General features: G+C 41.0%; 1 protein-coding gene and 1 long non-coding RNA gene across 2 annotated transcripts in view; one reads left to right on the plus strand and one right to left on the minus strand.

Moving 5' to 3' along the window:
- Positions 1 to 27,570, plus strand: part of LOC307171614 — a 457,352-nt gene that overhangs the window by 184,252 nt on the left and 245,530 nt on the right. The window lies entirely within an intron of this gene.
- On the minus strand, positions 20,531 to 27,153 carry LOC307171587 (uncharacterized protein). The gene is made up of 4 exons (XM_079893324.1): positions 27,102 to 27,153; positions 24,541 to 25,265; positions 24,226 to 24,392; positions 20,531 to 24,124 (listed from the first exon to the last, which is right to left on the minus strand). The coding sequence occupies exons 2-4, from the start codon at positions 25,249 to 25,251 to the stop codon at positions 23,113 to 23,115; spliced, it is 1,890 nt and encodes a 629-aa protein (XP_079749450.1). The 5' UTR covers positions 25,252 to 25,265; positions 27,102 to 27,153; the 3' UTR covers positions 20,531 to 23,112.

A 27,570-nucleotide genomic window follows, 5' to 3' on the forward strand; every position in this document is an offset into this window, starting at 1 on the left:
TCGTTTGATTCAACAAACTCCAAGTAAGTGTTCATGTGAACAGGGCTCTGGTCCTTATCTTTCTCAGCTTTAGCAGTTTTGGCAGGTGCACGAGGATGAAGGTGATGATGATGGTTAGAAGAATCTGCAAGACAAATCCAAAATAAATACATGAACCAAAGTCTGATAACTTACAGTATGTTATTTACAATCATTTTAAATAAGTATGGCCTCATATGCCTCATTCATTCATAAATGCCTCATTCATAGCTTTACACATGGATTATAGTTTAGTTTAGGAGATCTGCAGAATGTTGAACACAAGAACCGAAGGTGAACACACCAGAGATGTTAGAAAGATCCTCTGAGTTCCCCCCATCACACAGTGTGCAGATCTGTAGCAGAGCAAAGATGAAGAGCACGCTGAACCCCATCATCAGCTTCAGCTCAGTGTCTGTGGAATATCACCAGTCACGAGAAGAGGAGACTGGTGGACATTAACATTTTTTGATTGTGAGTTTCACGGCCCCCAGAATATTTTGTTCTATGAATATCTGAACATGCAATATATCAAAAGAAAGAAGAGAGCCTCTGCTTTTAAACACAAATAATCATTTATATCACAAATTCGAAAGAAATAAAGGAGAGACCTTATTTGAAGTCACATGTGAACTATTGTACATGTCTTACCTGTGAAGGATCTCCTGTAAATGTAGAGTTGAGGAGACTAAAGCTCTTCAGTTCCCTGAGCCTGTCCAGTGCACTCGTATATATATCACAGCCCTGATGCAAATACAGTCCCGACCGTTATCATACGTGGCCAGAATATACAGTTATTTCCATCGGTCAATACTGAAGACTTATATTTGCAAAACTCTTCACTCGTTCAGAGATATAGAAGTCTATCTTAACCAAACTGTGAATCATTTTTCATTACTTTCACACAAAACGCATTCACTGAGCACACTTGTGTCATTCATAATTCATCTGCAAAACTACATATTTGCAGCACATTTTACAAATGAACGTACTTTCAAAACTAATAAAAGCACATTTAAATCAGAATGATGGCAAACTCTGTGTTTCTGTAGGAATGATATTGAAATATAACATCTTGGAGGAACATTTACAATGCAATTAAATAACAATTTTTACACAACTACTGTAATTGCAATTTCAGCTGAAAGCCTAGTACTTTTTCTGTAACACTTTATAATAACTGCATGCTATTAATCATTAGTTAAGCAGTAGTAAACAGTTAATTCATTTATAAAGCATTAATATACATTAATAAGCAGTATATAAATAGCTATAAATGCTTTATTCTTGTATTTCTACTGCAATTCATGGTTAATTAAGATAGTTATAAAGTAAAATTTAGTAGTGGTCAGTTAACTATTTTTGTGAGCTCATCTAAAATGAAGACTATGACTTGTAAAGCTACACACACTGCATGGTATCGGTGTTGGTATCGGAGCATTTGAGTATCGGGCCCTATACCGGTATCAGTGCATCCCTTCTTCATATAGTTTATAATAAAGGTATCAATGAGGCAAAATTCAATAGATTGAATTTAGAGTCTTAAGATTCAGAAATATATTTTGTAAATGTATTCTAGGTGTTCAAATCCTCTTTCACACACAGTTCATTCAGTGTAGACATAAAGATGTTTTATCTCTGCCTCTCGGTCATAAATGTTCTCAATAAACATGCAAAGTGATTCATTTTAATTCTACCTGCAAATGCGCTGCTGATTATATCTCTGTAATTGCCGTCACAGAATGTTTAACAACTTGTCATTAACTTACCTAGCTGAGTTATATTGATGTTCAATATTCTCCTTGTACTGTGTTATCATAAGTGTGTTAAAACAAAACTGGTTCAACTGTCATTGTAGGAGCTGATAAAGTATCTGGCAGTTTCATGGCTGACCTTGAAAGAACTGAAATAAAGATGATCAGACTTGCAGATCTCTCCTCTTGCCGTGAGCCAGTGTGACTGAACTCGATCGAGTAAATACACAGAAATACACAACAAACTCCATGTTGTAGTGTGTGTGTTATGTTTTAGTTAAGTTTTCACTCTTTTTGCTCCGTTACCGTTTTCCTCAGTTCCCTAATTCAAGGTTCTTCCGCAAATTAGTGTTTGATCACAAATAAAACTGTTTAAACATGGTTAAAAAACCTCACAAAGTCCAATTCAGATATAAGCCCTGAAGCGAGAGCAAACCCGACCTCAGCTGATACTGTAATAATATAATATTATTCTCTGCTGAACTGTTCCCCTTTACAGTGTTTCAGCAGCGGTGAGAAATGCAGACAATCAGAAGCTGTGGGCATTTATATTACAGTGATTCAAGCTTATAGCAGAAGAGCCCGTTTCTATTAATAATAAACAATAATATGACTGTATGTATATATGTGTATATATATGCCAAAATTCCATTTCATTTTTCTTCAAAATCTTGCTTCCTTTTTTTTACGTCTGTGTTTTATTGGTTAATAGAAAGTTAGCATCAAAATGATGGAATGAAATGATAATAGACCAATTCAGTTACAACAAAACATTGGATTTTTTGGTGACTTTATGTTGATGATCCTCTTTAGACATTCTGTTGACTATAAGAGTATAGATGAGTATTAGTAGACTGTGAGCATTAGTTGACACAGACTCACAAAGTTACTCAGTCAGTAGAGTATATGCTGCATTAGAATAAAGTGTTTCACAGCAGCTCTGCTTCTGATGGAGTTCATGTCCACGTCCCAATATAGTGAGACGGCAGACGCTGAAGTAACTGTGGTGCTCATTCACACTGCTTGATCTTCATTAAATGTTAATATTATTGTTGTGTTTTGAGTTTTGTGACCATTCCAGCAAACTTTGTCACTTTCCCCCGGAAATAATTTAAATCTATTTCTACACTGTAAAAAATTTCTAACCCTCCCAAATCAAAAATTTCAAGTGACCGATAACATCTAAATTTTTCATTTGGCCCAAGTGAAATCTGTAAATTATAAAATTAAATGTACAGATTTTCACTTGGGCCAATTGAAATTTACAGAATTTCACTTGGGCCAATTGAAAAATTTAGATGTTATCGGTCACTTGAAATTTTTGATTTGGGAGGGTTAGAAATTTTTTACAGTGTATTTTATTTGTGTGTCCTTTGCAGATATTGCTGTTCATATGCTTATAAGAGTCTGGGAAAACTGTTCATATGTTCAATATGTGTGTTAAAATATTATATTGAGCTTTATGTTTGAGTGATGTCATCGGGGCGTCGGACAGGGGGTAATAGTGGAACTGAGTAACAGGGGCCCTCGGCGAGGGGGGGCCCCACAAAGATATATTGATATATATTGATAATCCACAATATTAAAATGACAAAATCACATAGTTGTAATAAAAGGCTATCAGTAGGAATAAAAATTCACAAGACTCAATTTTCCATCCATAAAAATTATACATTTTCTTTATTTTCCTAATAGCTTATGCCCTCGCAGGTTAGTGATCCCCCCTATCAAAAGGAAAAATGGTTTGGTCTTGTAGTCCAGCGGTTAAATTCAGCTTAAAGGAGCTGTATGTAAGATTGTGGCCAAAACTGGTACTGCAATCACTTTCAAATTACTGTAGAGCGGTGTATCCCCTCCCCCTCCCCCTGACTCGAGGTTGCCAGATATGCTGCAGGATCCAGCAGGAAAGTAGGCTGCTACGTAGCTGTGGTAACTAGAGCAGAGCTGGCAACCCGGATGCCGAAACACTACTGACTTCGTGATTGGTAGATAGGTGGAGGGTGGCGCTTCAGGCCAAAACACAAGATGACAACATCAACATCAGTTGAGGGCTGCAACTATCACTTTTTAAATGACAATATCCTGGCCGTACTACTGTTGTCAGTGATATAAGTATTTGAAATGAACATGATTTCTTAATGTCTAGTGACATATCAGGGCCATTTTATGATTAATTGAAATACATTTCTTACATACAGCTCCTTTAAGTGTCATAGAAAGGAGCCTCGCATTACAAAAAAAAAAAAATGAAGCCTAAATCAGGTTATTAAAAAAGAAAAGAGCGTAGAGAAAGAGAAAGAAAGCTGCTGAAGGGCAGACAACTTCTGACTGGTTATTTGGGGAGTAGGAAGAACGGTGTAACTGTAACTTTAACTTATCTTTACCTCAGTGAAGTGTTGTCAAGAGTAGCCTACCGATACTTTGTTCAAACGTTAAATAATTAAATTGTGCAAATGTGACGATACCAGTATTTCTGCAGTACTGGTTTTACTGAGTACAGACACACTTCATTAGATACACGCAGACACACTTCATTAGATACACACAGATACACTTCATTAGATACACACAGATACACTTCATTAGATACACGCAGATACACTTCATTAGATACACGCAGATGTACGGCTGCTTTCGAGCGGTCCAGGTTTACAGCGTTCCTGTTTGCAGCGCTGAGCACTGTGGCCAATCACAGAGAAGCCTGTTGAGCACTGTAGCCAATCACAGAGAAGTCTGTTGAGCACTGTAGCCAATCACAGAGAAGTCTGTTGAGCACTGTAGCCAATCACAGAGAAGTCTGTTGAGCACTGTAGCCAATCACAGAGAAGTCTGTTGAGCACTGTAGCCAATCACAGAGAAGTCTGTTGAGCACTGTAGCCAATCACAGAGAAGTCTGTTGAGCACTGTAGCCAATCACAGAGAAGACTGTTGAGCACTGTAGCCAATCACAGAGAAGTCTGTTGAGCACTGTAGCCAATCACAGAGAAGTCTGTTGAGCACTGTAGCCAATCACAGAGAAGTCTGTTGAGCACTGTAGCCAATCACAGATAAGTCTGTTGAGCACTGTAGCCAATCACAGAGAAGTCTGTTGAGCACTGTAGCCAATCACAGAGAAGACTGTTGAGCACTGTAGCCAATCACAGAGAAGTCTGTTGAGCACTGTAGCCAATCACAGAGAAGTCTGTTGAGCACTGTAGCCAATCACAGAGAAGTCTGTTGAGCACTGTAGCCAATCACAGAGAAGTCTGTTGAGCACTGTAGCCAATCACAGAGAAGTCTGTTGAGCACTGTAGCCAATCACAGAGAAGTCTGTTGAGCACTGTAGCCAATCACAGAGAAGTCTGTTGAGCACTGTAGCCAATCACAGAGAAGTCTGTTGAGCACTGTAGCCAATCACAGAGAAGTCTGTTGAGCACTGTAGCCAATCACAGAGAAGACTGTTGAGCACTGTAGCCAATCACAGAGAAGTCTGTTGAGCACTGTAGCCAATCACAGAGAAGTCTGTTGAGCACTGTAGCCAATCACAGAGAAGTCTGTTGAGCACTGTAGCCAATCACAGAGAAGTCTGTTGAGCACTGTAGCCAATCACAGAGAAGTCTGTTGAGCACTGTAGCCAATCACAGAGAAGTCTGTTGATCTTATGAGTGAGCAACAAATCAGAATTCGCCTTATTCACCTGGCGGCCATTTTGAAAACTCGAACGCCGTTGAGGGGTACACAAACCCGGAAGTTTGACTCCGACGCATACGATCTTCTATGGAAGATTCAGCAGCTCCAGACATATAATAAAACTAACCTTAAAATTACGACCAGGATCCCTTCTGATGTGTATTATCCATTGTCGAGGCTATAGCACGTTAGTTGGCTAGAAAAAAAGAGCTATAGAGAGTATTTTGCTAAATATGTGTAGGCCTACTATGTTACATATTTATTATATTTGTACTTATATCATTAAATAAAGTTGTTATTATAATAAAAAAACGCATTATATTTAATTTGAGTTATTTTAACCTTAAATAATACTGCCAGCTGATATGGCTCTCTGTATGTTTACAGCATTAGGCAAGCGGTTTTTTTCTTGAGAAAATGTAGCCTAATGCCTATCTTGTGTAGCCTACCTAATATTTATCCAAATGAGTCAATATTAAATCAAATCACAATAACTGAACTGAACTGAATTGAAATAATAAAAAAGCGTAGCTTACCAGAAATTGTACCATGTAAACATTGTAACATGTTGTCACTAAACCTAATAAAATTCAGTTTAGTTACTAAAAATGTTTTGACAATCACAACACACTTATTGTAATGCAATACATTTTTTTACATTGGGGAACACAGCCGTGAGGCGCCATTGCACTGAGATAAGTCGCGTTGTGAGAACTCCCGGAAGCGGTAAGTGTACCCCTCAGGCTCGGTGGAACGTTCAAGGTGAATAAGGCGAATTACCATCATTAAAAATTGAAGGCAACATTTTAATGTAGCTATTATTTACATTTGTATTATTGCTGTTAACAGGGCTGCCGACTGAGACTGAGACTCACACGCCCTCACGCCACACATCCATGTTCTCACGCAGAGAAAAATCACAGTGCAAAGAGGACACTGACACAGACAGACAGAGCAGTTCACTTTTCACATGAAACTACAGATTCTGTCAATTTTATTTCGAAATTCAATTAATAAATACCGTTTTGGCGTTTGTAAATGTGACGTGACAGATCGCTGTGCCTCAGTTTAAGCGGCATGTGAACCGATCATCTCTTATTCTTCATTAGTTTATTAGCCTAAATAAACACGAATGAACCATAGGTATGTTGAAAGATACAGTACAACTTATCGAAATGTATATCCACATATCCCTCATACATAATATAGAGCAATCAGTTTCTTTTAACCACAGAAAGAGGTAAATAAAACATAACGTTACATTTACCTTTAATGACCATAGAAAAATTAGCCATAGAGAGGAGTATTTTGCTAAATATGTGCACTATATTACATAGAACATATTCATTATTTTTAAAAATATTATACCATTATTATATTATACGAAAAGCATATTATATTAAATTTGAGTTGTTATTTTAACCTCTAATAATAATACCAGTTTACAGGGCTCTGCTCTCTGTATGTTTACAGCAGTAGGTGAGATATTTTTCTTGAGAAAAATGAGCATGTATCTGTACCTAATATTGATCCAAATTAATCGATATTGAATCAAGATCAGATTCAAATCACAATCATTTAATTGAGATCATGAAATTTGTGTCAAGCAATAATAAAAACAGCCGCCAATAAATAAAATAAATAAAATTAGTCTGTTTTAAAAGTTCTTGCCATGTTGTTGCAATTGGTACCGAGAACTGTGACGGTATTGAGAACATTTGACTGGTATTGGCACCTTGACAACACTAACTGGGAAATGTGTGACAGGTGACACCAGCCGGCTATTATGTAACTGGATGAATACGCTATTTCAGAGGCAGCCACGGAGGGAGAAACATTAAACCTCTGTACTAATGTGAATGAAGAAAAGAGAGGTGAGGAGCACATTGTCTAAAGGCGGGCGTACACGGTGCGAGTTCGGACCAGGATCGGACACTCGGGAGGTCGTGAGATATTGCACACGTTGCGAGTCAGTTTAACTGATAACGCGTCAAAGCAGCTGGTACACGGCACGACTGTCCTGCACGAATTTTATCCCGAGCCGGCAGCAATCACGTGAGCTTTCGCGCTAAACACAGTCAATGTTGCATGCAGGCAAAGCTTCAGATAGAAAAAATGACAGAAATGTGTGTGCAAATGATTTGTTGTAAAGCAGAGAACATAGCCATTCCTTTCAACATAAAAACTAGAGAGAGAGAGAGGGGTGTGTGTGTGTGTGTGTGTGTCAGTGACAGTGTATGCGCACGCTGTATGGTTGCTGCCACTGAGGTATAGCCCCACGTGGTTGTGTATGATTAGCAATAGGGGACAGCTGGTGAAAATTGGGCCGACTCCCCGAATTTTTTAAACATGTTTAAAAATGATCGGGAGGTCGGGGAGGTGCTCATAACGTGTTCGGCTCGGCTCGTAATTCCTCTCACACGCTGCGAGCCGCGACCATGCGAGCATCACCGATTCCACCCGATTTCTCCCGAGTGAAAAAAATCATCTGCGAGCTCGTAAAAACAGCAAAAATCGCACCGTGTACGCCGTGACATAGTTTTTGTGAAAATTATAATAAGAATATATAGTTAACATTATCAGATGTGGAGCTGAAAGATATGGAAGGCAAATCCTTTCCAAAATACCCAGTATGCAAAATCAGCAAATGGCCGTGAACAAACCCAAAGAGATCGGCAGATGTACAGTAAGAGTCGTAAAGCAATTTACTGCATCCCATGCCTTCTGTTCTCCCATGAGCGGGCCAAGCCATCTACAATAGCAAAGATGGATTAAAGCTGGCCAATATTACATGGAGAAAAATGTACAGAAAATTGCCAGAACATGAGAAAAGCATCCCACATAAGCAGTGTTGCCTGAAATGGAAAAGTCTTGCACATTCCTTAACTGCAGCAACAGGTGTTGACAGTCACCTCCAAAAACAGTGGCAACAAGAAGTAGAGAAAAATAAAGCAATTCTGGAGAGGCTTTTGGATGTGACCCTCCATCTAGCCTCAGGGAATCTCGCATTCAGGGGTAAAACATCAAATTTAGATGATGTCTCTAATGGCAACTTTCTTGGTACACTTGAGTTGCTATCACACTACGATCCCCTTTTACATGAGCACACACAAAAAAAACTCACAATTAGCTCATTATCTAAGTGATGAAACACAGTTCATTGAACTCTGTGGCAGAAGAGTCCTCAAAAATATCCTAGCAGAGAGAAGGGATGCTATCTATTACTCATCACCAGATATATCACACAACAGAATGTGCTTATGGTGAGATGTGTGTATGAAGACAAAGAGAATGGTTTCTGAAAGACTATTGAGAGGTTTATTCAGTTTGTAGACTTTCATAAAAAGACTGGCAGGGAAATCTCTGAGATGAAAAACAATGATATATCATTAGGAGACTGTAGAGGACAAGGGTACGATAATGGAGCCAACATGTCAGGGAGGGTGAAAGGTGTGCAAGCACACATTATAAAAGTCAATCCACTTGCAGCATTCTCCCCCTGTGCATCCCATAGCCTCAGCCTGGTGGGTGTGCATGCAGCGGAGTCTCCTCCTGAGGTCTCGACATGTTTTGGCTCTATCAATCGGTTGTACAATTTTTTCAGTGCAAGTCCAGAGAGGTGGTCAATCTTGAAAGGCTGCTCTCTACACGACTGTCTGACACTCGATGGAGTTCGTGCGGTGGCATCCCACTTGCCCTCTGTCATTGAGGCAATAAAGCCTGTCTTGACCACATGTCATTTAACCAATGAAGCCAGGTCTGAAGCAAATGGCTCAAGAAGTACTTCACAACATTTGATTCTGTTGTCCTTCTCACTGTGTGGGTGAAGATACTACAGTGCATTGAGCAAAGAAACATCGTCCATCAAGCAGGAGATATTTCTCTCGATATCGAGGCAGCAAATAACTCTTAAAAATAAAGGTGCCAGGAAGAACCAAAAAGGGGTTTTCACTGAAAGGTTCCTTGAAGAACCTATTTTATTCTTAGTGCCATAAAGAACCTTTTTCTGTACTGCAAAGAACCCTTCTCAAATGTTCCTTTTATTGAAGACTAAAAATGTATTGTTTAATGTTATGTAACTGTATTATTTTTCTTTATTCATTTTCATAATAATTTCATAATGTATTCTGTCAAGTCAGAGTTTTATGTGCATGTGTTGAGTGCATGAGGAGACTATAGATAGCATGTAAACCGTGTGAGGATCACATGAGACAGGTGGATGAGCTATATTTTGTAGAGGGTGTGTACATTGTAACATGTGTAACCCTTTTGCCACCCGGCTCGTTAAGTTAAAGGAGTGATTTCTTAATCTTTAACGCTTTTTTTCCCCTTACTGAATCATTCATATGGCAAAAGAGACATTCCGATGTATAAAAACTGTGTCTAGGATAAAATATGATACTCACTTACAAATCTGATAATAAGAGGTTTCCCAGAAATAATAATCAATGAATAAACCAATGCGAAAATGTCACTAGTAAAAATAAGAATTAGTATTGTTACAGTGTAGCCTACTTAAATGATGAAATGATTAACACACACACAATAACTGCAGTTCAGACTTGTTAGTCTACTGTACTCAAAGATTGAACAATGGAAAAAAAACAATACAGTTTTTAGAGGAAAATAGTTTGAACCAATTAGGATAAAGTTTAGTTTTTTAGAGTGCACTCTTTAGTTTTTAGAAACGTTGGCGCGCGTTGGAGCTCTTATCCATTGGAAACAAATTGAAAGCAATAATCCTACCAGTCAGGAATGAAAAGAACCTTATCCTCACGATCAGATGAGCAAGCTTGTTGCACGCAGAACCTCTCTCTGTCCCGTTGTCCTCAACGCGGATGAGTGCTGATCCTCCGGGCAGCAACACTGTCTCTCCTCACCGTCCGACTTCTGACGAAGCTGATCCTTCCGACGCAGTAGCATTAGCTTAGCGTTAGCTTCACTCAGCTAGTTCAGTTCTATCCTAACAACGCCACTCAGCTCACTCTCTCGCGGTACCGGTCGTTAGTAAACTCCACCGCAGTCCACAGAAATGAGGGGTAAGTTATCCAGGCCTAAAGTCACTGAGCTTCTGTCACGCTGAGGCAAGGATGAAGCAGAGAGAGAATCCAAGTGCAAGCATACATTTAATTAAACAAACAGGTAATCCAGGCGGAACACGGGACAAGAACAGGTAACAGTACATTAAACAACGACCGACAACCAACAACTGAAGCACAGAGGTTTAAATACACAGACAAACAAGCTAAACAAGATAACAAGGGGGTGTGGCTAATTAGAAACACCTGGGAGAACTAATAAGCAAGAAAAACTACAAAGGACTACAAAAACATGACACAGAACAGGAAATAACAAAAGTGCACACAAGACAAGGGAAACACAGGACAGGAAACATTACATAGCCCCCCACCTAAGGAGTGGATTCCAGACACTCCTCAGAAAATAAAAGTCCAGGAGGGTGGTGGGTCTGAGGCGGATCCGGGGGCGGGACGGGGGGCCAGGCCCGTGGAGCGGAAGAGGGCCTGAAGACTCCGGCAGGGCAGAAGGCCAGGGCGGAGCAGGCTGTGCAGGCGGCCAGGGCGGAGCAGGCTGTGCAGGCGAACAGGGTGGAGGCGACCCTTCAGGCTGCCAGGGAGGAGACGACCCTTCAGGCGACCATGGCACAGGAACAGACACGGGCTCAGAGGAGACCATCTTGTCCGAAGATACAGGCGTGGTTTCGGCCATCTTGTCCGAAGACACAGGCGTGGTTTCGGCCATCTTGTCCAAAGACACAGGCGTGGAGTCGGCCATCTTGTCCGAAGACACAGGCGTGGAGTCGGCCATCTTGTCCGAAGACACAGGCGTGGAGTCGGCCATCTTGTCCGAAGACCTCTCGGGCAGCCACGGCGGTGAAGACCCTTCGGGCGGCCACGGCGGTGAAGACCCCTTGGGTGGCCACGGCGGTGAAGACCCTTCGGGCGGCCACGGCGGTGAAGACCCCTTGGGTGGCCACGGCGGTGAAGACCCTTCGGGTGGCCACGGCGGAGAAGACCCTTCGGGCGGCCACGGCGGTGAAGACCCCTTGGGTGGCCACGGCGGTGAAGACCCTTCGGGTGGCCACGGCGGAGAAGACCCCTCGGGTGGCCATGGCGGTGAAGACCCTTTGGGCGACCACGGCGGAGAAGACCCTTCGGGCGGCCACGAACCTTCAGGCGGCCAGGTCGGATCGGACTGGTCCGGAGGTGTATTGCCCCCCCCCCAAAATTTTCTTGGGGAGGCTCCCCGGTAAAGAGTCCTGGACCAGCGATGAAGAGGGCTTTGAACTGGGCAGGATCAACGGCGAAGAGGGCTTTGAGCTGGGCAGGACCAGCGGTGAAGAAGGTTTTGAGCTGGGCAGCGATGAGAGCTCTGTGCTGGGCAGCGATGAGAGCTCTGTGCTGGGCAGATCCAGCGGTGAGGGCTCTGTGCTGGGCAGATCCAGCGGTGAGGGCTCTGTGCTGGGCAGATCCAGCGGCGAAGAAGGCTCTGTGCTGGGCGGAACCAGCGGCGAAGAGGGCTCTGAGCTGGGCGGAACCAGCGGCGAAGAGGGCTCTGAGCTGGGCGGAACCAGCGATGAAGAGGACTCTGAGCTGGGCGGAACCAGCGGCGAAGGAGACTCTGGGCTGGCGTGAAGTGCAGGCTTAGCTGGACTGGCGTGAAGCTCTGGATCAGCAGAAGCGACGTGAACCGTCTCTGGATCAGCAGAAGCGACGTGAACCGTCTCTGGATCAGCAGAAGCGACGTGAACAGTCTCTGGATCAGCAGAAGCGACATGAACAGTCTCTGGATCAGCAGAAGCGACGTGAACAGTCTCTGGATCAGCAGAAGCGACATGAACAGTCTCTGGATCAGCAGAAGTGACGTGAACAGTCTCTGGATCAGCAGAAGCGACATGAACAGTCTCTGGATCAGCAGAAGCGACATGAACAGTCTCTGGATCAGCAGAAGCGACGTGAACAGTCTCTGGATCAGCAGAAGCGACATGAACAGTCTCTGGATCAGCAGAAGCGACATGAACAGTCTCTGGATCAGCAGAAGCGACGTGAACAGTCTCTGGATCAGCAGAAGCGACGTGAACAGTCTCTGGATCAGCAGAAGTGCGCTCTGAGCTTGACGGAACCAGTGGCGGCGAAGATGCGGCTGAACTGGACGGGACGTGAAGATCAGGTGTTGACCTTGCGTGCCACGGGAGGAAGCTCTTCAGACATCTGGAGAGTGCCTCTCTCCAATCCAGACCGGAGAGATTGGGAAGCTCCCTTGGGTCAACCTCCCTAGCCCCCAGCCGGTAACACACTTTAATTGCCTCGTCACCCAGAGAGCAAGAGGCAGCTAGAGGAATAAATCCCCAGGTGTACTGGATCAGATCGAGGCTATCCAGGGCCAAGGCCGCGATCTGTCCAGCAAACTCCCGGGTCAGGCTGTGAAAATCAGGCATGACGTGAAGAGACTCAGGCTTTGCAGGCATGACACGAAGAGACTCATTTAATGCTGCTGGATTCATCGTTTGGTCGGTCGTTCTGTCACGCTGAGGCAAGGATGAAGCAGAGAGAGAATCCAAGTGCAAGCATACATTTAATTAAACAAACAGGTAATCCAGGCGGAACACGGGACAAGAACAGGTAACAGTACATTAAACAACGACCGACAACCAACAACTGAAGCACAGAGGTTTAAATACACAGACAAACAAGCTAAACAAGATAACAAGGGGGTTAACATATATGTTTTACCATCAAAACATGAAATAATGTACATTACCATGTAGAAAAAAACATTGAACACCCCAATGTTATTTAACTTGTAAACAAAAAACAATATACTGATTTAATAAGCAATCAGGTTATTACACATGTTTCCATGGATGCAGATTTAAACAACAAGGATGTTGTTGTTGATGTGATGGAAGTGGTTTGTGCCATGTGTTCGCATGGCATACGTTCTATTTTTAAAGCTCAAGCAACATAGTTTGTTACCATAAAAGGAAGCTGCTCTGTAATGTATATAAGCTCAACCTTACTGTACCACCGCAGAGAAACAAGGAGAGAGAAACAAAGGCAGAGAATAAAGGCATGAGGGCAGAGAAACCATTTACAGCTAGTATGATGGGGTGAGAAGATAGAGAAATGGGGAACAGAGAAATCTGGAATGAAGACCTCTCATGTGGCCTTATGTTCTTATATGCCTGTTTCTCTCTGTCTGACACATGATACATAATAAAGTGAGATCTCTTGGCAAAAGTAACTGGTGTAGCTTCCGTGATTCAACCATAATGGGGGAAACCATGATTTTTAAATCTACACTAAGTTTAAATATATTTTCGGGCCGCCACAGTCTAGTTAACATAGGAAGCACAAATCTATTTGTGGCGGTCACTGTAGATATTGTGGCAGGCCGCCACAAATAAATCAGTGTATGGGAAACATAAATTTACTCCAACAATGTGAGGTCACATGAGATTGATGGTGAAGAACCCGTTTATAATCTAAAGAACCTTTTGGCGCTACAAAGAACCTTTTGTGCAATGGAAAGGTTCCTTGGATGTTAAAGGTTCTTCATGGAACCATATACCTCAACAAAGAACCTTTTAAGATCCTTTATTTTTAAGAGTATAGATGAAATGCAGGGCATCCGCAATACGTGGACCTCCTTGCTGGCTGAAGCCTCCCAGTTGCACAAGCATTGGAGATTCCCGTTCAGTTCCACAAGGCAGACAGACGTGAAAGAAAAAGAAAACACATGGCAGATGATGCAAGCGAAGACAGTGTTTTCTTCGTTGCACTTGAGCGCATCATTAGTGAACTGAGCACAAGGTTTCAGATCACAGCAGAAATATGTGAAGCGTTTGCTCCCGTTCTGAAGCTGACAGTACTGAGTGAAGCTCAGATAACTGAAGCAAGTTAAAGACTGATAAGAAGACCTAACTTCTGAATTTGAAAATGAAATCCTCCACCTGAAGTCAGTATATTCTGCAACATTTCCAACTACTCTGGCCCCATTTGAGCTTCGTAATGCCATCTTTAAGATGCAACTGCAGAGTATTTGTGGAGAAGTGTGCATTGCACTGAGGATTTTCTGCACTTTACCAGTAACTGTTGCAGGGGGTTGAGAACTACCTGAGATCAACAATGTCTCAAGATAGGCTAAACAGCTTGGCACTTCTCTCCATCGAAAGCCAACTAGCTAAGAAGTTGGACTTCAAAGATCTAAGAAGTGCCTTTGCTAACATGAAAACTCGCCAGTGGGCTTTGTAAATGAAATCTCGTGTAGGTGTCAAGGATCTAGCATAAGATTTTTTTGATTGCTTGATTCAAAGTATTTATGCAGGTCAGGTGTAATATATTTATTATGTTAGTATTATATGAATTCGTTGATATGTTAATGGTTTCTTTTTGACCCTCTGAATTTCACCTTGTGAGAATAAAAAAGAAGTTTTGAATAATCGTGAAAATAAAGCAGTGTTGGGCGTTTGTGGTGTTGTGAGGGCCCTCTCCTTGGTTCTGTGACCGGGGCCCAACATCTGGTGCTACGCCCCTGGATGTCATTTCCACTCACTGATGGCCAATCGCGTCCCGCTCTCTAGAACCGCTTTGGACTTGATCGAGACAGGTATGATGCGAATGAGCTCTGTTATAAAGTGTTGAAATATAATAGATGAAGTCAAGATTTTGGTCAATATCGGTGGATGACATGTTGTAATGCTGGATTGAGTCACTTAATGTGCTTGAATGTGGTTATTTTTGTGTATATTCGGAGTTTTGTGTTAATGAGCTGTTTATAAGTTGGTTTGAGTTGCCGCCCGCACTGTGTGTGTCTGTGTGTGAGAGAGAGAGAGAGAGAGAGAGAGAGAGTGCGTGAGCGCGCACGTGTGTGTGTGTTGTATTTTGTACAAATTCCAATGGTTGTGTTATGTTTCTTTCTGTCAAGCCATTGTAATAATGAATAAATTAGTTTTATCTGTTTTATCCTTATGTAACCCCTTGTCTCTGTTCTAATTATGATACTGAATGTAGCTAGCCCAATTTAGTAAATATAACACGAGATGGGGCCCTGGGTCTGGTTCTAAAATAAATAACACAGGTGTTGGTTTATTTTATGATTACTTAGTTAAATGAACTTTGCAACAACTTACTTTGGCGGTGCCTCCACTCAGTAGTAAATTATTACTTTAATTTCAATTATCCCACTGAGAATGTATCTTTAACTCACAGATTATACCAACACCGAAATATGTAAAACTGTAAACTGCAGGGGAAAAAACACACAGAAATAAGAATGGAGTAATTATATACAATTTACTGAAATGAAATGAAAATAAAGTATTCCTATTGGGTGATTAAATATGTTGAATTTAGAGGAAAACAGTTAACAAAATGCAGCACAAAATTAAAACAATTCCAATAAGAATCCTCAATTCAATTGAAACCCAGATCAGATCAAGGAAATTGCAAGTTAGTAAAACCTCAGTGAAAATAAATTAAGTGGGCCCACACACTCATTCACCTCTCTCATTTATTCAGTCTTAAACAAAATAAATCGTTGCAGGCCTGTGATGTAGCTTGAGAGCGTGGTGGCCAAAAACACAATGGCCGCTTCACTTTAAGAGCAAACAAAATAGTTAACCGCACGTGCTTGGTAGTACTCACGAACTGAGAAGATGTCCAGTTGCAAATGAACGTCAGGCACAACTGTACAGGGCTGCAAGTTTAATCAGCCACCAGTTCGCAGCCACGGCTTCCAATGAAGAATACTCGACGCCACGAATCATCAGAGACGCTGTAGAGTGTCTTTTCCCACTGACGAGGAGATGATCCCCGTACATAAACACAACCACAAGAAACAACTGTCCGTTTCCTGTGTAAAATATTATATAATCAGTCCAGTGTAACTTATCAAATAAATTACAAACATAACGGATGAATATAATATGAGCACACACTTAGTGATGTGACATTTGAACCGAGGCGTCGGAGCTTGTGTTGAGAAAAAATGGGCGTGCCAGATGAAGCCGCGATTCGAGGCTAGTGTTGTTTAAGTGAAAATCACGTGACTGATGACAAACGAGGCCTCGGTTTGTGTGGATACGTCATCGGTTCGGTCTGAGTGTCGCTTCCGGATAAAACGGGTTCGAAACTCGCGCCTCTTTGGTGTTGTCAGGAGTACCGTAAAACTTCAAATAATAGCCCGGGCTTTTATTTTCCCAAATCGCCGAACTGCACCGGCTTGTATTTGAGACAGGCGTCTATATGAGACAGGCCTTTAATTTAGTGTTGAGACTTCACCCTGTGCTGCGATATACATTTAGTTTTATATTCATTTACAGAAATCAGCTGGTTGAATGGAAACTGCTGATGTTATCGGATTTTCAGGTGATTCTCAGTTCATTCAGTAAACGGACTCTCTGAGGTAAAGTGAATTCAGACTGCAGACTAAGCAACGATTGTATTTAATTGTACAGTACAATCATATAGTACAGACATGATTTTGTTATCTGGTTGAATCTCCAGGTAAGACATCGCGGTAGCTGTAGCGGTAGCATTAGCCTATAACTCAATCAACTTTCGTATGATGCATACTATAACTCCATAAAACCTTGTCACTTAACAATTGTACATATGCTTCACTCCAAACTATTAATCCTTTTGTAAAACGGTGATCAGTAGCACGAAGTTGCCGAGGGACTGTGCTGACAGTTATCCCTAACTCACAGACTGCAGTCTGTATTGAGTGTAACAGGTTCGCGATTGGCCTATCAAGCGAGCCTTCAGCTGATAACGCTAATGTGAATGAGACATCCCTTATGAAAAACAACTAACTTATAGGAATCTTGTAGTATTTTGGGACAAAATATTATAGTAATCCTATAGGAATACTATAGTATTTTGGGATACTATAGAAGTACTATAGAGGTATTACAGAACATCACAGAAGTATTATACACTACTATAGAAATCTTATAGGATTACTATAGTTCTTTTTCGTAAGGGATGTAGACAAAACTGGCTAATACGAGTTTAACACCCACTACTATATCACACAGGGATCTACTCACACAGTAATCTCAAAAAAGAAAGCTCAAAAGCCATTTTGTCCTCCTTTCCGTTTCTGTGTGTAGAACTTCAATTCATAATTTGTTTGTTTATTGGCGGTACAGAAAACGACACAGCAACTCTTCGGCATGATTGTCCCATGTATTTCAATGAGCGCCAAGGCTATAGGTGTGTTGGACATCGGCTGCGGCTGGATGCACCCGATCGGCGAGAGTAGCCGCGTGCCGGCGGGAGGAGCTGCAAACGGACACTTTCTGGTTCCCGTGGTGACCGCTCACGTGGTGTTTGCATACTTTACCACAGCTGAAGTGAAATAAATGCAATATTTGCCAAATAATGTTTCAGAGACATTTTCATTCAATACTTTATGAACTGCTTCATACAGCGTCTGTTTGAACAAGAATAAAGTTAAACATAAGCTACTATCAATGAAGTGGAGTCTACGTTTTTTAATCAGTTTTAATTTAATAAACATGACACAATATAACATCGCAACAACATGAAAAGAGTGTTTACTGTTATAAAAGACTGATTTGTGAGCGTTAGAGGAACTAAAGGTGTTCGGATAAACCATAGGGATAAACACGAAACACACGTGATCGTTGTCATGCAGTGAATCCGGCCAATCGTGGAACAGCTGTGTCGTCATCAGCCAATCGTGGAACAGCTGTGTCGTCATCAGCCAATCGTAGAACAGCTGTGTCATCATCAGCCCTCGTGCAGCCGCTTCTCCGGCTACTCTCGAATCACTCTCGCGGTACTTTGATGGCACACGTCACAGTCACGTGGTGTCGGCGCTGTATCAAGTCGGACAAAATTTCTAACCGGCATGCACTGCTTCAAGTCAGCCACCGATCGGTCTGCGCAGAGCTGCATGAAGTCCAACAAGCCTAATGTTTTCCCCCACGGGCTAAATTCACATCAAGTGACGGGGCGTTCCCGGGGGCGTTCCCAGACCAACCATCTGTAGGCTATCTATTCGAGGCTTATGTTGTTTAAGTGAAAATCACGTGACTGTTGACAAACGAGGCCTCGGTTTGTGTGGATACAGGACGCTGGAGAACAGCGGTCTTTTGAATCGGCTTTGGCCGCGACACTGGAGGACTCGCAGTTAAGTTTTTCTTTGAGAAAAGAGCAAAGAACGGCACTTCAGTCATTTTTAAAAAAGGAAGGTGCGTTCGGAGTTTTGCCGACTGGATACGGAAAAAGTTTAATATACCGATCAGAGCCATAGAGAGATTCTCTATTCATTCTCTCTATGGCTCTGATACCGATTAGCTCCGCTTGTTGCTCTGATTGGTTGTAGCGCTATCCTATTGACCTCTCGCCGGCCCCTCCCCCAAACGGCCATTGTCCAATCACACATCATAGCAACCGTTACTATGTGAGCAGGTCCGACAAACATTGACTCCAAGCAAGATGGTGAAGCGGTGCGCCCACGGCGTTTGTAAATCAGACACTAGATACCCCGAGAGATTGTCTGGAGGAGTTGTGTTCTTTCCATTCCCAAAGCCGAAAACAACGTGAGCGGTGCCTGGATAAAACAGTGTGGACGGCCCCACTCCCAGTTAAATGTGTCGAACATTACGAAGCATAAATACGTCTGCTGGCTGTGGTATCGATGGCTACTTAAAGGTTTTTTTGTTTGTTTTTTCTGATCTGAAAAACTCCTATCTGTAACTCAAAAAACATAATATTGTCTGAACCGCGAGTTTTATGATCCATTGCCCCACAAATAAATATTATGGTAACTGTTAAGTGCATTATGAAAGACAATCAATGAAAGTTATTTAGATGCAAATTAAGGCTATGTCTGTTACAGTCTATCACAGTTATTGTGTGATTTCGTTTATTGTGCTTTGTCAACTTGAAGCATGAATTTGAGAAAGAAAATCATTTTTGGAAGAAAAGGCATCACATACTTTTGTCAATGATATATAGCTAAAAGATTGTAAAAGCTTTCAGTTCACCCTGCCTAATTGTAGTTGAAAAGTCAAATTAAGCTTGATTAATGATATACTGTGACTGATCAAATAAACTACAGCATCGGGAATATAACTCCCATGTGTTTTGCAGCATTTAAAACTTTTGTCATAGTGTTATGCGAAAAAACACACATAAGAAATTATTGCTGACAGCACTTTTATTTTCAGAAACAGTTTTTTCTTTCACACAAAAACACAACAGTGAGTGTCTTTCAATGCTTTTAAACACTTGATTCCTTGTTCTTTGTCATGTCACAAATGATGCATGAACACCTCGATAGAGACGTAGATAGTAGTCGTGTCTCCTTCATTGTGTATTTTTATATTTTGAATATATCCCTCCACTGCATACTGTAACCCCTTTTGCCTCGATCTGGAGGATATCGCGGAGGTATTGCTCCAAAAATGTCACTGACACGCACGGGTATACCTCTTCCCGTCATGACAATCTGTCGCGCTGATCGTGTTTGACCATTTGTTTATCGGACATAGCAACAGTAACTAAGGGGGGCGGGGCTCGGCGAAAGGCTAATTGCGTGCAGAGGGATTTTGAGAGACAACTGTTTATCCCGCCCCTCGGATTGAGCCGCGTCTATGGAGAGTTGCCAGACCTAACATCTTGATGAGACTAAAAATAATCCTCACTATATGGCTGTATTATATTTCATGTCTATTAATTTATGTTTCAAGGTGAAATGCTTGCTGTACCTAAAGGAGCTGACATACAGCAATAACACCTCCTCCATGCTCAGGCATTATTGAGCACTGCATGAGCATGCAGAAACTACTAACAATCCACACAGGAGTCAAAGTAAATGATAATAATAATAATAATAATAATAATATATATATATATATATATATAATACATTATTTAAATGTGCACAAGCACTGCACTCAACACAATCTCACTTTTATTGTTCATACTGTCACTATCCAAACAATTTATGAATAATTAATGAACTGTGTGTGACAGTTGTCTCTGCACAAGTAAATTCAGACAGAAAGATACATTTTATTTTATACCCAGGCAATGGACAAATGTCTGCTCAGGTCTTTTTAATTAATGCAAATGAAAGATTACAGACATTAAAAGTGAGAAGAAAATAAATAAATAAATAAATAAATAAATAAAACGGGTTCAGAATTAATTAAAGGGGGGGTGAAATGCTATTTCATGCATACTGAGTTTTTTACACTGGTAAAGAGTTGGATTCCCATGCTAAACATGGACAAAGTTTCAAAAACTAAGTTGTACGTTTGAAGGAGTATTTTTGTTCCAAAAATACTCCTTCCGGTTTGTCACAAGTTTCGGAAAGTTTTTTTCGAGTATGGGTATGTGTGACGTCAGATGTAACGGAATTTCCTTATATGGGTCCTAAGGGCACTTCTCCGGTAAGATCGCGGCCGCGCGCGCACTCGTAGACCAGAGCAAGAGAGCGAAAGCAGTTCGCCATCAAAGCGCTCTGCTCGGCTTTTGGGAAGCCAATGTCACCAAAGAAGTGTGTTTTTGGTTGCCAGGGCAAGACAACCCTGCACAGATTCCCAAAGAACCCGGCGTTAAGGCACCAGTGGATGGAGTTTGTTTTTCCTGAGCATAAACGGAGTTGTGTAAGACTGTTTGTTCCCTGCATTTCGACGATGATTGTTTTATAAACAAAGCCCAGATCGACGGATTTGCAGATCGTCTAATGCTTAAGGATCGAGCAGTCACAATGATAAAGGTTCGCGGTCGTGCGTTGGAACCGGACGGTGAGTAACTGTTGAACATTTATGTCTCTGTGTTGTTGTTAGATCAGTTAGCACAGCTAAGCTTCGCCCACAGGGCCCGCCCCCAGCCGCTCGGTTTTTTCCGGAAAGACTCGGTACAGCCTATCTTTCTTTAATAAATTTAATAAAACAAAAGACTTTTTGGAGATATGAAGGATGCAATATTACTCTATAGGTACTCAAGATTAACAGGAGATTGAGTGAAAATGAGCATTTCACCCCCCCTTTAATGTGTCTGCTATTTCTTTGCACAGTATCTAGGTGTCACTACTGAGCAATGTTGAATGAAGCTTCGAGTAATGAACCTTTGGCTGAGGCAATGGGCTGCGAGGTCTCAGTGGTTCAGGAAGCCTCATTTTGCCATCACTACACACACTTTAACAGTCACTAAATGTATGCTAACATGCAATTCGCGATTAGCATTTACCTCAGTAGTTAGCTATATTGAATACAGACAATATTAAACATAAAAAAAAAAACAGAAAATGTACCTTCAAACCATTAGACAAGCCTCCCAGAAAAGCACAACGATTGGTCATCCATATTAACTGGGTGTACTTTATCCTATTTTTTTAAAGAACTAAGCGGATTGCAAGTTCCTCTCACTTTCACCTTGCATAGCTGCAAATGCGCTCACTTCTCTCAAGCCCCGCCCCCTCATGAATTATCAACGCTGTAATTTACCCAATCAGAAAGCAATAAAATAAAAATAAGTGGGTATTTTAGTTCAAGCAAGTTAGGGTGTAAAAACGCATGTGAATGCTAGTAGCTTAAAACCAACTTTTTAACCCCTTGCGGTCTGTATTTCTATATACATATAAAATCCCATCTGGGCTACACTTAATAAATGTTTTATTGGGCTAAATATTTCACACTTTAGATTAAGTCACACAAAAGTCAAGGCAAGACAAGTTTGTTAAAATAGCACAATTCATACACAATGGTAATTCAACGTGCTTTAAGAAACGATTTACAACAAAGAATGTAATAAGAATAAGAAATAAGAAAAACAAAGAATAATACATTGATTACAATTGATTTCAAATGTAATTAAAGGAATAAAAAGAGGACATAATTATGTGCTTTAATCCTACCATTATTATTCATTATTCCATGAAAAGTGTTTCTATAGACACTAATCAAGCCTTAAATTTGCATCAATTCCCTTTATACGAGAGCATTTATTTACCGTGATTTAATGACTTCTTAATGTTTTGATGAATATTAACAACTCCTTTAATATGTGGTTTAAAATACATCAGATACAAGTTCTTAACAAAGGATGAAAACCCATTATCTATGTCTTTACATATGAGCTAATACATTTTTTTTTTATTATAGTAACAATGAATGAAGAACTCACTATTTGTATATAGTCTGTTAATGTGTTAGCGATACTATTAATAATCTATGAATAAGCTAATAGTTTGCAAGTGATTTATAATTAGTTTGTTAGTGTATAATTGTTATCATGGAAGGGTGGAAGGGTCCGCTCACACCAAGAACGATAACTATAACTATATTAGCGTCGACACCAGCGATATCGTTCTGTTTATTATAAGCTTGTCTGTCTCTTTAAATGCTCGAGCTCGTTACAGCACGATGGATTCTGATTGGCTGCCAATGTTTTTATCGTTCATCAGATGATCAAATCTTTCTGAAAGTGACTCCAACAATATTGTTTCTCTATATCGTTATCGCTATAGTTGTGGTGTGAACTCTCATATTCTTTAATACCGAGAATGATTTTTGATAACTATATATTTTAGATATATATAGACACACGGGTCGCTCTCCAGCTGTTTACTACATATCAGGACTGACCCAGAGGCCGTTCAGCTGATTTATCTAGAGGTTTGTGTTAAACAATGATCTTAAGGCTCTGTATAACACAGAGTCCACTTTCGTGTTACCCAGGTCCACAGACATACAGGTTCCATCACTTGTGTAGGCGTACTGTGTTACCCACTGTTTTCTTAACCTCTTTTGACTTGTGCTCAGTAGTCTTTCCCTCTCTTGTCTGAACCACGCTGGTCTTTCCCTCTCTTGTCTGAACCACGCTGGTCTTTCCCTCTCTTGTCTTTCCCTCTCTTCTGAACTTGATGGAGTTTCTCTGCCTCGGCCCAAACCAGCCGCCAGGTGCACAGTAGCTGTTTTACCATAGAGCATGAGTAAAAATGATGTCACAAATATGAGCATGTGCAGGGGGATCTCTCCGGATGCTTTTTCCAAACATTTTGGGACAAGATATGGAATAATAACACGTTCTTCTAGTTCCATTCTATTCCTCCAAAACTGGTGAAAAAGGGCCCATGCTCTTTCTTCTGGGGTCACAGGGGATAGAAGGATCACTGGGATGTCGTGGAGAGATCTTCGCATTCTGTTCCAGTGATCTGGCAAAGGGTTCGGCTTACAGTTAGCTGTACTTCTGTTGTTGTAAAGCTTTCTGTCTGTCACTTGAATGAAACCCTGAGCAATTGCACATGCAGCATCGGCGTCAATAACGCAGTTCCACGGAGAGTAGAGAATGGTGTCTCTGATGTTATGTGTGGGCACCAGAACACCTGAGGGCATAAACTGGTCATCAATTCTGCCATGAGCCACAAATACAATGTGTATGTGACCTCTGACAGACGTTGTTAAATACACACTATCAGTCAACCTCTCCTGGAAAAATCGTACAAGATTCACAAATTCAATCTGATTAGTTAATCCCTGAAGCCAGGAGAGAACTGTGTCGTCTGTACATGTTCCTATGATATAATCAATTACTCTCTGTCCCTTTTCATTTAAGCTGAGAGAATATTCCCCCAAGTTCTCGATGATCCTCGTCATTTGCAACAATTTTTGGATGATTTCACTGTAATGAGAAAAGTTGTACTGTCAGTCAGTCAGTTACCCTCAGACCTTCATTATTGCAGTACAATCTCAGACAAATACAAAAATATATATATATCATACTGCATTGCATCCAGCTGTTCCTTTAGCTTTTGTTGGTCTTCCAGTATTTGCCTGGCTGAATCCCGGAAGAACTTGCTGGCCTCCGTGACCCGATAGTCCTTTATTAGTTCTTCAGTCTTCACAATCAGGTCGCACACAGAGATGCCTAAACCAATCACACCCAGTGCCTAGAAGAAAAGTCACAATCACAAAATCAGTCTAACATAAGAGCTATTCAGTGAATATTTCATTTTCTACTCTTGAATAGTCACTGCAAGAGAATTTCAATATCAAAAGTTTCTTAAAATGGGATGCTTGAGGAAAGAAAGCTGATACCTCTGATCCTGCTTTAGCAACAGCTTTAGTTTGATTGTTTCGATTGAGTTCGATGTTCTTCACCATTTCTTTGCCCAACACTAAAAAATTAACGGCGCCCAGAGCTTGGCAGATAAAGTCCGAGGCCTTGGCTTGAGCCAGTCCACCAGGTGTCATGTGACGAAAGAACGTGGCCCTGTTGAATCCTCTGAGAAAGTCTAGGGGTACGGGAGTATTACTCCTTCTGGCCAGAGCAAACATAAGTAGAGTGGCCATCTCACAGTCCAACTCATCAGCATGAGCCCCGAGCGGCGCTCCTGCACACCTGGCCTTCTGTGTTTCTCCACACCTGTCCTTCAGATCTCGCAGTAGCTCCTGAATTCTCGTGCCAACCTTCTCACCTTCCTTAATTAATTTAGTAGCTTTATTAAAGGTTCTGCTGGCGATTAATGCCTCTACCAATGTGGAAGTGGCACTGACTGCAGCGCCCGCTAGAGAGCCTACTGCTGCAGCAGCCACTAGAGGGCTGGCCTTATCTCCTGTCAAAGCAGTGGCAATCGCTGCTCCAGATATTGCGCCCACAGATGTGGCAGCTCCGACCACCTGAGCGATGTTGCTGCCCTCATGAACGTCTTCCAGCTTTTGCGCCAGTTCCAACAGCTTTCTTGCACATTCTTTTCGGTTGTCCAGCCAGCGGAAGAGCTCATCACATAACATATCTGCTGCCTCCATGATTAGAGTAGGGTCTGTGAAGAGAGAAAATTACATATTTATTCAAATAGCACAATATATCATCTAAAGATTACAGTAATGCATGCCTGATGTCATTTAATTCTACAGGTTGTAGATTTTGCTCTGAGCCACATAGACACAAAATCATTCATGATTCGCAAAATGGTACAACTAGAGTACTGTACTCAGACAACAATTAGCAAAGTCTATAGTAGGAAACTAATTATGAAAAATAAACTATTCAGAAATACAGATAAGAATTTGAAGCACGATAAAGAGTTAAAGTAGACGAGAATAAACGGAGTCAAAAAAAAAAAAACAGTTAAAATCAGCAACGGTGGACATAAAGAATATACTGTGATGTTTGACATTTAGGAAAATCCAGATGAAGTCCTAAAGATTCTTGGAAGTTTATCTAAAAAACAAAAACAAAACCCTGAGAGTGTCGGCAGACCTGGGCCCATTTCAATAAGGAGGTTCAACCAACTCTGAGTTGACTTACCCTGAGATGGGAAACTCTGAGTTTTCGGTTTCAGAACAGCTGAAATGAGTTAGTTCATCAACTTTGAGTTAAGCTCGTGCACCACAACTATAAAAAGCCATTATCAATGGAGCGCAGATTTTATGAGTCACCATGGCAACAGCGCAAGACACAAAGAGGTCTTCATTTTTCTCACCTTCGTACCTTCGTAATTTTACAGTATTAGAACATTAATACTGTAATTTAATTAAAGGGATTACTCTTAATTCATCTGTAATTTAAAGTAAAATCTGATGCAATTGCATTAGACTATAGAACAATTCTGTATATTTAACATACATTTTTAAAAGGTATATTTTTAATGTAACCTTCTCCCTCTACACACTTTGGTCAATTCAAGAATAATTCATGCAACTGTATATTGTTTATTTGAAAGCATTAAAAGTGCAGTTTCTTGTCTCTCCTTGTATTGTTCAAGTGGTTGAGGTTGATTTAGTAATAAGTAGACCAATACTTTCTAAAGATAGTCATTATTACATTAATCTAATTACACTGTTGAAGATGTCATTTAGTAACTTACCCAACTGTTATAATATCAGAGGTGAAACTGGAAGAACAGTGTGTTATTCAACCTAATTTTAATGTTCATGAAGGAACAATCCTGCAGGTATTAGAAGAACATGGCAGCAGCTGAAAATTAAATATAAAAACATAATTCAATCAAGTAAGGCTTGAGCACATCATGGGTGTAGGCTACCTGACTTTACATTTGACATATTAAATAACTAAAGCATCCAGTGTCTAGCAGTGCAGCAGCATTTACAGCTGAGGGGATTCCTGGAGGGACTTCAGAGCCAGTCCCGAAGATACAAGGCCAAGATATCCAAGGCCCTTCATAAAATGTAAGAGGTTTACATATTTTAGAGGCCTACAGAGGTAATGTTAATATTATGTGTTTACACGTCAAACAATCTACACATTCTGATTATTTCACATTTTTATGTGGAGTAGCCTACAGAATCTAAGTTTAAACCTAAGTATAAACGGGTATTCTCATCTCCCAGGTTAGGTTCACAGAGTAAGTTACCATGGTAACTGACTCTGAGTATAAGTTACCTCTCTTTCAGGAACGGGCTTGACTTACTCTGCTTTCTCAGGTTTAACATACCTCTCATTCTGAAACAGAAAACTCAGAGTTTCCCTCATTTCAGGGTTAACATACTCAGAGTTTTCACTTAACCTCCTTTCTGAAACAGGCCCCAGATATATCAGGGGAGACTTCAGTACTTTCACTGAGATCATGAACAGTAGCAAACTGAGGTTTTGTTGCTATTCTTTAATTTTTAAAACTGTTGAAAAATGTACTTACTGTCAGAAGGAGAGTCGTAGATCCAAATGCAAGCAAACAGTTTATTGAAGGCAGGTTGAACAGATGAAACTCAAGACACCAGCAGGCGGGCGACCAGGATATAAATACAGCTGAGGATGAGTGATATGAATAGTTCTGGGTGGATGCCAACCTAGAGCTAGATCTAATTTAGAAACCGAAACTATTCTGTTCTGGTTTGCTTGTGTTCTTTGTGCCCTAATAAGTCTTGAAAGGGTGAATATTTTTATTATGAGGGCCCGAGCCCGGCTGGGCTGAAGCTAGTACCCGTGCGTGGGGGAATCGACAGCGCTGGGTCCGAAAACTTGGTCCATATATCAAACACACTTGCACATTGTCAGGAATTGTGATCAGTGTCCTTCCATTGTAAATTCCCTGGGCGAAGAAAAAACTAGAACAAACAAGCTTGAGATTAATTTGGATGATTTATTTGTAGCAAATCTTCAGAAAA

This window comes from Squalius cephalus, assembly GCF_949319135.1.
Source record: "Squalius cephalus genome assembly, chromosome: 14".
In the NCBI taxonomy this organism is placed as follows: domain Eukaryota; kingdom Metazoa; phylum Chordata; class Actinopteri; order Cypriniformes; family Leuciscidae; genus Squalius; species Squalius cephalus.